This window comes from Phanerochaete carnosa, assembly GCF_000300595.1.
Source record: "Phanerochaete carnosa HHB-10118-sp unplaced genomic scaffold PHACAscaffold_10, whole genome shotgun sequence".
NCBI classification, from domain to species: Eukaryota; Fungi; Basidiomycota; class Agaricomycetes; order Polyporales; family Phanerochaetaceae; genus Phanerochaete; species Phanerochaete carnosa.
In genome coordinates this window covers 921,032-932,539 of record NW_006767637.1, presented here as the reverse complement: position 1 = coordinate 932,539, position 11,508 = coordinate 921,032, and the positions used below count along the sequence as shown (strand labels likewise).

The window sequence follows — 11,508 nt, the reverse complement described above, 5'->3', positions numbered from 1 at the left end:
CCTCATTCGCACGTGATCTACACGCTCCCTGAGGAAGTGACCGCCTGCGCACCGCCAAGTTGCTGGTGATGAGTAAGGCGTTCGTGTATGCAGTCAGACATATATGTAAAAGTGCCTCTGATATATTCTTGAGTACATTTGTGTTTTTATAAGCCCCCTGCAACGGAGAGTACCACTGCAGCCCAAATAGCCGCCAACGGCAGGCTACGGGCGCGGTATGTGTGCGCGTCAGTCACGTGCGGACGAGACCCCCCCGGATGATCCAAGTGGACCAGACGCTCTAACGAGCCAGTGCACTTTGCTTTCAAAGTCCGATGCACTGGCCGACAGTGTTTACACGTCGGAGTTAAGAGCGGATGGAAACGAGACTAACCATGGACTCGATTCGTGATTGGCGACCAGTCGACCATGGTTTAGGGCAGCAGCAGCCTGTTTTCACGGGGCCGAAAAAACCAGAAGGCCCGGGAAACGGACTGTCCCGGCCGTCCGTAGTTGGTGTCCCTCCCGTCCGGGCGAGACGGACGGCCGGGAGCTTCCGATCCCTGGAGGTTCTCCAAAAAACTGATAGTCTGATTTCCCGTAGTAGTAAGGTGTCCTTATATGGCAAAAATTCTCGTACCAAGCGACTCGTCGGGTGACCGGGAGATGATCGATGACCTTCATCGGAAGATGACCTTCGTGCCGAAAAAACTGCTCTCTGGGGGCCCACGCCGCGTCACGCGTCACACGTTACAGCCGTTACAAGTGACATTACGTAATGGCGTATGGAACTTCATATCGGTATTCGCAGATAGACCATAGCTGTGACCCCAGGACTTGCATCTACGTGTAATTCGCTGTACTTCGCCGCTTATAGGCCTGTATAACAGCGTAAATTGCTATTAGCCACCTGGCAACAGCCGACCTTACGGCGCGAAAGCGTTCTGTGTGACGTGACGGTCCCGCGACAAACTCCAGTGACTGCGCAATTTCGGATTTTCTCCTTGACAAGCAGGGCGACCACTGGGCCTGTTCTCCTCGGTTGAGGCGATCTCTCTTGGTGGTTTATCTGTGACGCGGGTTACGAGGTGGATGAGATTCGTCTTCGGCTAACACGCATTTTCCTCCTGCACATAGCACTCGTGCCAGGCACGCCGCAAATACGGTCTTTCGCGCGAATAGAAGCCACGTCGAGCTTTCCAGATTTCAACTAGCTCTTAGGATCCTTGAAACTTTGCGGCATGCAGCAAGCACTGCCCCCGCATGCTCTCTTACGGTACGCTGACCCATTCCATCTCACGCCTGAAAAGGCTGCCTTCGTCTTCTAGGTGACCGTCAAGATAAATAGCTAGGCTATCTCATATCGATGCTGATGGAATGCGGGTGGGTTGCAAGCCTGTATTTTCGGTAGCAATAATGCCACTCGGAACCGTACATATGGTGTGAGGGAGCTGGCTCCCGCTTCTCCGAGCATGCGTGGCGGCGCGCGATCGACAGCCGAAAGGGAGCCTCAGACTTCTATGCTGCAGTCCAGACACGACGGACGTGGGCTTGCTTCGCGGTATGCGAACTCTCGGTCTTCTCAATCTTCTCAGCAACTGACATGTACAACACCAAGGTTTACGTTGCGCGAGGTCTGCACATTTGTCTAGGCTTTCCCGCCTTCCGACCGGCCAGCTCGGGACAAGAGCTATCGCACATCATCCGCCGCCACGAGAATACCTGTATGACCCTGTGCTTCTCGTTTCAACTTTACGACATCGCCAACTTGCTTGTGAAGCTCTTGCGTGGTGCGGCACACAATGATCCACGCATGGAGCTTCATCACACCTGTACGTGCTCTCCACGCTCCTTTTATATACCAGCAAATCAATAATATGACGTTCAGACAGGCCACTTGTCCCCCCAAGGGCTAGATTTCCCTTCCTCCCCCTACCACTCGTGCTGCACCCACTCGTACTGCACCTGCTAGCATTAATCTAGCCTGTTTGGGAAGGGCACGCCATGGACAGTACCGATACGACCAGCGACGATGTGCGTACCAAGGATATGCACCCTGAGGTATGTGAGGACATATCTATCCTGTGCGATTGCTGAAAACGCATCCGTTCTCTTCGATTCGGAATAGGACACCGGTGGATTATCTGATTGGGCTGGCATACAATCGTACGTAGCGGACAACGATGTTGAGCGGATAAAGGGGTATTCCGAGGATGTCGATAACCTTCTTCTGTTTGTGCGTGCTCCACTAATCTGCTTATTATTATCAACTAACAGAGAGGAAAGGCTGCTCTTTTCTCAGCTATCCTTACCGCCTTCGTTGTCGATACATACCAACAGCTGCTGCCGTCCGGCGAAGAGGCAACAAATCAGTTCCTTGCGACGAACAACGAGCTCCTCGTAGCGACTCACAGGCTGCTCATACAAGGTTTTTCTGCTGTCTTCACACAGACCTCTTTCGTTCCTTCCACTCCACTAGTCCTTGAGAGCAAACCGCAGTTTGCATCGGACCCCGCCGCGCGATGGATCAACTCCCTCTTTTTCGTCAGTCTTATACTCAGTCTGGCTGCTGCGCTTTTCGGCATCCTCATCAAGCAGTGGCTGCGCCATTACATGACTTGGAACTCCCCGCTTTCCCCTCCGCGCGAAAACGTGCTCGTGCGCCAGTTCCGCCTCGAGGCATGGGAACTATGGGACGTCACCATCGTCGTGTCCATGGCGCTCGCGCTGCTAGAAGTCGCAATGACACTATTCCTCGTCGGCATCATCATTCTTCTCTGGACGTTAGACAGCATCGTCGCCATCTGCGTCACCGTAGCCAGCTCCGTTTTCCTTCTTGCGCAGGCGGTAGTCACTGTCCTTCCAGTCGTCTTTCGGCGGTGTCCATACAGAACGCCTGCGGCGTGGACACTGGTGCTCATCTACAACTTCGCCACCCGCAGCGCCTCGTATTTCTTCCGGCGGATGCATGAACGTTGGTCACTGGTCCGTTCCCGATGGAACTATCTCCGAGGTCGGCAATGCGCACTTTGACACACCACGAATGTACTAACGTACTTCCTCTATAGCGAGTAACCCCCCGGGAACTGGCACGGCAGAACACTCATCGCACCGCGACTCAGGCATATCTCAGGGAAATACCGCAGAAGAAGGCTCCTTGCATCGTGTCCCGGTCGTTTCTCAGGGACAAGGCGGAGCAGGGAATTCGCTACATCGTTCCTCGGGCGCATCCTCAGAGAAGGCGGTGGCGGTGAGTTCGGGGAATTCTGCAGCAGAGGATCACTCGTCTCCCGCCTCGAGCGCGTCTTCGGGAAATACCGGACGAAACGATCCACTCTCTTGCATCTATCGACTATTTTCGACTCACTGGGAGCATTGCGAGAAGAAAGAGTGCAGACCGCTTACCCCTACTAGCCCGCTCTTATTCGGCATGTCTTGGAGGACTCTCGACCTCCAGAGCTGCCGAGCGGTTCATCGCGCGCAACGTCCAGACTTTGTGGAGCAGGTGCTGGCTACAACGATACGCATCGCGGAGCGCATCATCCGCGAATTCGCGCCGCTACCCAAGGACCTCAGCGACTACAGGGATATGACGGCACTGTTATCGGACGCGGTCTCAAAGTCCCACGTTTCCTATGATTCCTTTCTTGAGGAGCTTAGTGAGATGAGCTTCCTGATAGGAGCGCTATTCTGGGTGAAGCAGTCAGCACAGGACCCCCACGTCACCCGGTACATCGAACAGTGCAGTCGGATGGAACTTCGATATCACCAGGACACCCTAAAGTGGTTCCTCAAGGCGTTTTCTCCAAGAGGACCGTTCTCCCAAGATGCTAGCGACACTGTGAAGAAGCTACGACTATTCCTTCTCCAGTTTGTCCTCTGCGGCATCGGATACCCTGTCACCTCTGGGATGCAGTTTGTCGCATACCGAGATGTGGTGCAGACATACAGGATTGGATTCTCGGCGCTAGATAGGCGTCTCGGTAAGTCCATCCTTCCATTTCTTGAGAGCCCTACTAAATTGCCTTTTCGATGACATTATAGTCATCTCTGAAGGGAGGACACGGGACGAAGACTTCGAGTCGCTCCTATTACATTACTTCGAGGCCCACTTTGAGCACGCGAACGAAGACCGTCTCAGGATGTTCATACTCACCGCGACAAAGTGGCTTGCGGGACACCGAATATCCAGCGTATCTCGCGATGTAATGGACGGTATACTGCGGAAGATGGTCAGAGCGGCCGAGGCACTCGCCAAGGGACCCAAGCAGGACACGGGGGCGTCAGCGCAGTTCCCGTACCTGCAGTGGATATGGGGGCTGGCCGCGGAGAAGGAGCTGCTCGCGAGCGAACACGGCGCGCAGTACCGGCTCCTGCTACATGCGCTCGAGGAGGCGTACGTCACACACATGTTCAGCTTCGACGGGCGGCACATCAGGCGTAGCCTCCACGTCCAGCTGCGAGCCGCCCACCAGTCTCTCGCCGGCAGCGAGTGCGAAACCTCGCATTGCGAATGGGCGACGCACGATAAGTGTATGGGCAAGCCGCGGAACCATTACCATGGCTGTCCGCTGCTCGAACAGCGAGAGCTGGGGACTGCGCAATGGAGGCGCGCGAGGCTGGTCGTGTTCACGGTACTCCAGTTGCGTCGCATCTCCTTCCACGCACACCCGCGCTGGAGACGCGCGGTGTTGACGGTGCGCATCCTCATCCACCTACAACGTCGAGCAGCCTCTCGAGGATCTGCGGCAGGAGGCTCGCCTAACCCCGACCATAGCACGACGAAGAGCTATCGCCTGTGCTTCCGGTCTTGTATCCCTCGAGACCAGAATCCCGTATGAGGCTTAAGAGTGGTTGTGCGTGGTACGCGCCTTCCACTGTACGCACCCTGATCTTGTGGGATGCTGAGCTATCTCTATTTCTTCAGTATTTATATTCGATGTGCTTTCGCCATAATGATTTTGTAGCGGTCTCCGTGGTGTGATTTGGGCGATAGCCAGAGGCGACCCTGGGGAGGTCGTGGCCTCAGTGTTCTCATGTACGCTACTGCATACAGTAGTTAGGTTAGAGAGGTTTATTTAACATCACCTTCCGCTCTCCGAGTAAGCTCGTCGTGTTGAAGGCCTTCGTCTGTGTCTGAGTCGTCGCACCCTCGACTGGGCCGACCGGGCGCCCCGCTGGATCGTCTGCGGGGCCCAGGGTTTCATGGCCTATCGTTAGTACACAGCTTCCAGCCGCTGAGCTACGTTGTCAACGAGTCGCTAGTATCGGAGGCCTCGCTGAACTATGAGTGAAGCCTAGTATCACATTTCACAACGACGAATGACGTGAGCAGTATTATCGGCGAATCCTCGGTGAAACTTCACCACACAAACAAAAGTAATAAGGCAGCCTTGACATTCAGAAGGGTCGGAACTCTCGAGACCAGTTAGAACATCCGACCACTGAACGCCGGACCACGCCTCTTCCAACTCTGCAAAGCGTGAACAGCGTCCTCCAGAGCAAGTACTGTGCCGTCAACGCCCCGCTCCGACCGTGCCGCAATAGCCGAGGTCGACGCGTCCGTCGGTGCGAAGATCTGCGAAGTAGTCTGACATATGGTACCAGGATTTGGCAGAGCCCCAGTTGCGAAGTAGGAATTGATCACCAGACCTGTGCAGGTCGAAAACCCGGACAGAGACGTATGCTATGGTGTTTGGTTGTCAGAACGACTGCAGGTAGGACATAGCGAGAAGACATACTCCAGTGGCGTTCTGTTGAAGGAGTACGGATCCTGCGAAGCCAGAAGATAGTTCACGAGCGCTGGTATGAAAAATCAGAAAATAAATACGAAGCGGAGAAGACTGATAATTACTTAGCAAGCGGCGCTATAGGATCTGCGTAGAATGGCCATTCAGATGTTTATTATATCTCGGCGGATGTAGCAACATACCGAGCAGGTTGCTGATAACGAGGATAGGAGAGCTTGTATTGGTTACCAGGCTTCCTATTTCATTGTCATAAGAATGAAGAACTCCCGAACGATCGGCGACGTACCGTTGAAAGAGTCCTTGCCGCGAATTGACCAGCCACTGAGCAAAGCGTGAGATAAATTAGACCGCATGGTCCACACAAGGAAGTTATACGTGCGTGCATATCCCCTGCATTAGCGGATAAATGGTGGTTGCAAACTGTGAGAGTTGCAGCATGCCCTGATAGTCGTCCTGCGCCGCCTGCAGCGTCCGCCTCGTATCGACCAGACTGTCGCCGCACTCAATTGGAGCACGGATGTCAAGGAACCCGGCGACGTATGGTTGCGACGGATCGAAGTCGCAGGTTGCAAACTGGGCCACGTTGGTCACGCCAGCCGCACCCAGGATGAGACTGCCGTCACCGTTCTCGAGTTGAACGATCGCCTCCGCAAGGGCAGTCGCCATAGAGTATGGATTCTTGAGTGTAGCGAGTATATGCGACTCCACGACTGTATAGTCCACGACTGAGAAAGTGATGTTCGATGGATCGGTGTCGTTGTACACCAGCACGGGGGCCAGGTGGACGTCGTCAAGAAGCCGGCTGACGCGCGCATGTACCAGATCAGTGGTGTTCTCGTAGATGGCGCAAAGAGAAGGCCCTGCAGAAACACAGGCGTGGTAGATGGTGGTCAAGACTTTGTCCGTGTCGAGAAGTAAGTTGGTCATGTTGCCTGCCAAAACAACGTCAGTACGTCTATTGCTCGTGCGAGCTTATTGAAGCTAACCTTGATACCATCCGTCGGGGTCGACGACTCCATCCAACACGAAGCGACCGACATTATTAGGGAACATGGCAGCGAATCTGTACATAAGATACGTCAGGTCATATCCCCAAGTAACTGCTAGCGATCTTACGTAGCACCTAGAACCGTTCCATACCTAAGCGAAAATAGTATCAGCTGAGAGTGTTATAACACCGTAGACAAAACAAATGGGGCACGAGATTCCGTAATAGTTCAGTTTGTCCTGCCCGAGGGCTTTCATGATGCTGAACATGTCCAACGCTACAGCGGGGGTGGAGACAGACTCGGCAACCAGCTGGGCACGGTCCATGGCCAATTTTCCGAGAATCTGCGACTGTGCATATGCGCGTCCGAATGACGAAACCGACTCGTTAACATTTTGCGGGTATGGCGCGTAGAACTCGAGGGCCTCAGGCGGGCTGTCGAAGATCGACAAGAAGGGGGTCGTCTCCCCGACACCTACAAGAATAGCACTTGTAAGACGTTCTTCCATGAGGCAACTGGCATAGCTCACCACGAGGATCAAAGCCAATGAAATCATACTGAGGCCCGATGACAGGTCGAATCGTAGATGCAAGTGTCATCACAGTGTTGACACCAGAGTCACCAGGTCCACCTTACCAAGCATGGTGTAAACTGTTTGTTCGCGCACATAGGATAAGGGAAAATCTTACCGGGGTTAAACAAGATGGATCCAAGGTACCTGGAATCGTTCTTTGGAAAGCTGGATGGGGACATGAGTAAGGCAATTTGTGCCTCTCCCGCTCCAGGGTTTGAGTACTGGAGAGGGACCTACATATCAGTGAGCGTCAGCGGTTGATGCGGAATATATGTATTCATATACGCACTGTCAATCTAGCGCATTGAAAGCTGCTGAAGCAGGGAACCCAAGAGAGACTGCTGGACGAGGTTAACTGAAAATAACTTAGTCAACAGGATGGAATTAGATGGGATCGCAGAGGCCCTACATTTGGCCAATCAAAGGTGGCGTCTCGAGCGTGCAATTCAGAAGCGATCACGAGCCCGACGAAGAGTAGGGCCGAAGCGAGGGAGGGGACTCTCTGTAATCTTAGCATGCTGCTTGTCTGAGGAACAGCGATGCAAATGGCAGGTTTAAATATCCGCACTTCGGCAGGTATACAATGCTGCGGTCAGAAGGCATGAGGCATCGTCCATGCACGACAGCGATCCCAGGAACCTTTCGTTCCTTGCAGCGTCCTCGGAAATGCTGATTTGAACTGTCAATGCACGTTCGTCGCGAAAGGACCTCATTCCTGGCAGCTATATATCTGTCATCGGAAGAGCTCGGAGTCTAGGGTATCGTCCGAGGCCGACGGCACACCTAGCACGTCGCAAGCTTCGTCTGGCCCTGCGGCATCAGCTTAGCAACATAGAAAGATGAGTACCATGGTATAACAAGCCTTACACACAATAAATTTCCTCCTATCCTTCCGCCGCAGAGACCTTGAAGAAGCAGAGCAGCAACATCGGCGGACGCTTTGGTCGACAGCCTGAGACACGTTACATGGCCCTGTCTACCAGTTCGACAGAGGGCCGAACAGCCTCTTTGCCGCGCAGCGGGAGGTGGCTGAGTCCGGCTGGCAGAGACTGCCACCGCAGCATTATTTGGCAGACTACCCGATGATCCCGGAGTCCCGGCCTGCACTGCTTGGTGCCCCGAGGCTGTGATGAGTTCAAGAAACTTCAAGATCTTAGCTTCATCCGGTGAGACCGTGAAAACTTGATACAGCAATGTATAGGATACAGCGAAAGAGTTTGGTTGCTACAAGTTGCAGCCCTCACGAGCCAAGAACGGTATCCGTTAAGCGCCTGTGATCCGACGTAGCCGCTCAAATGCAAATGCCGGCTTGCCCCCGCCATCCCGCCCTCGAGTCCCGCCCGCCTCTAAAACAGGCAGCTCCATCTGGTAGTACGAGACAAAATGACGCCTTGAAAGATGCTTTGGATGTCGGCACAAGTCCACGGACCGTGGCAAGCTGGCATCACGAATACACCGCACAGAGAGCTATCGATGATCACTTTGCTATGCGATGATGACGACGACAGTATCGACAGGAATTTCGAAGACATCCTTGATGACCTTAAGTAATAGGACAACATTCAAGGCGCCGTGCGGTTGGCTCTGGGAGGAGACGTGCAGCTTCCCTCCGGCCTACTTGCCAGTACTCGGTGCGAGCTCTATAACTGCGTGCCGGATCAGTGGTTCAAGAAAGCACTCGCTTTGCGATGTAGGAATTTTCGTTACTAGTTCGGGTATGTGGTCTGTATCTTCACGCGTCTGCAACTTTTCGCACTTTTTTCGCACTGAAGACGCACTGTGTCACAGAGCTCGCTGCCAGGCATTCGAACAGCTCATAAGTTTGCTTTCGCCGCACCATATGTTCATATCAATACGAAAGAAGCCGTAACATCCTGTGCAAGTCCAGCTCGCATGCCATTTATTGTATTTTGGCAAGCGCGGCGCAGACGCGGTATTGGTGAGAGGCGCACTCGGTCAAAGGCCGTAATTGGTGAGAGAGACAAGATTACAGCCGAAAGAGGAGGGCGTTATATATATCAGCCACAAGGTATTTACCCTTCTCTCCCCGTCCCAGATTGTACAACACGTTGGACAAACTGTCCCTCTAAACCTCGTTGGCAGTTTTTATTTGTCTCGTACAAATAGACTTCCCAGGCTGCTTCAGAAGCGAGCGGGCCGGGACTCGGGGAGATGGCGAGATGCGAGCAGATCTATTCACGTCTCAAGATCTCATCTCTCGGCTGACCCGAGATATCAATGAACAAACCGTCCACTTTGCCGCCGTGAGGGGGCTCACCCCATCTCTTCGAAGGACACCCATCATCGTTGCGTTACTACGCAGGCATTTCCACTCATCCACTCTCAACTCGACATGTCTAACGTCTCCGGGATCGACAAGGTCTCCGGCCAGAGCTTCGACTATATTATAGCTGGTGCGTCAACTCTCACAGTCTCACATCCGTAGCGGTTTAGTGATTGTCGATTATTCTTCGTAGGTGGCGGGGTGCGTCCGCCTGCATGCAATTCCCAACATATAGCTTACGCGCGGGGGACTACCAGGGATGCGGACTAACTTTGGCAGCACGATTGAGCGAAGATCCTTCCACGGCTGTCCTTGTGCTGGAATCCGGAGGGGCAAACCTCAATGATCCGGAACTATGTACGTGGTAATTCATGTCTAATCTTATCCCCCACGTTGATGGCTTTCACAGTGCATGCCGCCTTGTTCGGCTCACATTTCGGCAAACCTCAGTATGATTGGGCCCATAACTCGGTTGGTATACCGTACTATATTGTTTCCGTGAGATTCAAGTAAACATATTGCCCACACAGGTCAAACAGAAACACCTTAACAATCGGTCCGTGTATTTTTCACGAGGAAAAGGCCTTGGTGGTTCGACTGCTATAAACTTCTTGGGGTATTGTAAGCCGCCGGCACGTCACATAGATGGTGTGTACTTCCCTTCGTGTCGGAATTTGTAGTAGGAAATTGACTATTCCTCGGTACAGATTGGGAAACGCTAGGCAACCCTGGATGGAACTGGGAGGCTCACCAGGAGATGCTCGAGAGGATAGAAAGGTAGGACATGGCTCTATTATATCGACACAGTTAACACGACTGAATGATCCTCGACCAGATTTCAGCCTCCGCCTGAAGATATCCAGATAAGATCTAAGACAGACCCCTCCGCTTGGAAATTCGGGAGGAATGGTGCGGTAAATTGTCTTTAGAAGTGAATAGCTTGCCCACCGGCTTCGTGTAGGACAGCTTTTGGTCGGAATCCCATCAATCCAAGATGGTGAGCTCAAGCTGACAGAGGCTATGGAGAACGCTGGACTACGTCCGGCACCCCAACCCGTGAGCAAATGCACCGTGTATACTCCGATTCACACAGACTAACCCATGCCATTGGTCAGTACAACGGAGATGTGAGTGCCTCGTTCTGGCGTTGCCAAGATCGCCCAATGATGACCGAAAATGTAGCCAAATGGATGGTTCTGGTGTGCCAGCACCTGCGACACAGAGACGTACACGAGATCGTATTCGACGACCGCATTCTATCTGCCAAACAAAGACAGGCCAAACTTGTCCGTTCTAACGGACGCTCACGTGCGCCGCGTCCTCACCCAGCCTGGCGCTGCTGGCAATCTTACTGCCACTGGCGTCGAATTTGGCTATGGTGGCGATATTCATAGCGTGCGAGCCACCAGAGAGGTTATTTTGAGCGCCGGGTAGGAACATCTCATGCATGTCCGTTCTGTTTATTGAATGAGCGCGGCGTTCCACAGAGCGCTCAAGTCTCCGCAGATCCTAGAGTTGTCTGGGATTGGCCGAAATGATGTACTGTCGAAGATTGGAGTTCCCGTCAAGCTCGATCTTCCTGGTGTCGGCGAAAACATGCAAGAACACATGGCACTTGCGATGTCGTGGGGTGTGTATCTCAGTCTGATTGCAGACTTATACTGAAAGTTGCCGTCTAGAGCTGAAAAATGAGTTCCCGTAAGTAGTATTTTGATCCTGACATGCGTAGTGTTGCTGACAGATCTTGTTAGCAAACAAGCCCAAGAACTTGCTGTTTCTACGATGCCCATGGCGTTCTTCCCTCTGGACCAAATTTCAGACAGAGCAGGAGAGATCTATGAACGGGCTAAGAGGAGATCGGCAAGCTGGACGGTGACTCGGTTCCTGCCGGCTACATACGACCAGACGCGACTAATGTTGGCTGCGTCTTGA

The 11,508-nt window shown here is 53.2% G+C and overlaps 3 protein-coding genes across 3 annotated transcripts; 2 read left to right on the top strand and 1 right to left on the bottom strand.

Moving 5' to 3' along the window:
• Positions 1-1,999: 1,999 nt before the first annotated feature.
• On the top strand, positions 2,000-5,062 carry PHACADRAFT_263080 (uncharacterized protein). Its single transcript, XM_007400201.1, has 5 exons — positions 2,000-2,040; positions 2,108-2,215; positions 2,266-2,992; positions 3,048-3,962; positions 4,024-5,062. Exons 1-5 carry the CDS (start codon positions 2,029-2,031, stop codon positions 4,818-4,820), a joined length of 2,559 nt encoding a protein of 852 aa, XP_007400263.1. The 5' UTR covers positions 2,000-2,028; the 3' UTR covers positions 4,821-5,062.
• Positions 5,063-6,098: 1,036 nt separating this feature from the next.
• Positions 6,099-7,809, bottom strand: PHACADRAFT_32147 (uncharacterized protein; the record flags this gene model as incomplete). Its single annotated transcript, XM_007399926.1, has 8 exons — positions 6,099-6,661; positions 6,716-6,792; positions 6,846-6,869; positions 6,931-7,152; positions 7,193-7,349; positions 7,408-7,525; positions 7,582-7,647; positions 7,702-7,809. The coding sequence occupies 8 exons, from the start codon at positions 7,807-7,809 to the stop codon at positions 6,099-6,101; spliced, it is 1,335 nt and encodes a 444-aa protein (XP_007399988.1).
• Positions 7,810-9,390: 1,581 nt separating this feature from the next.
• On the top strand, positions 9,391-11,278 carry PHACADRAFT_213006 (uncharacterized protein; the record flags this gene model as incomplete). The annotated part of the gene is made up of 12 exons (XM_007400200.1): positions 9,391-9,706; positions 9,770-9,777; positions 9,834-9,933; positions 9,986-10,047; positions 10,107-10,224; positions 10,284-10,353; positions 10,412-10,485; positions 10,538-10,632; positions 10,692-10,703; positions 10,759-11,006; positions 11,064-11,206; positions 11,256-11,278. The coding sequence occupies exons 1-12, from the start codon at positions 9,646-9,648 to the stop codon at positions 11,276-11,278; spliced, it is 1,014 nt and encodes a 337-aa protein (XP_007400262.1). The 5' UTR covers positions 9,391-9,645.
• Between the last annotated feature and the right edge of the window lie 230 nt (positions 11,279-11,508).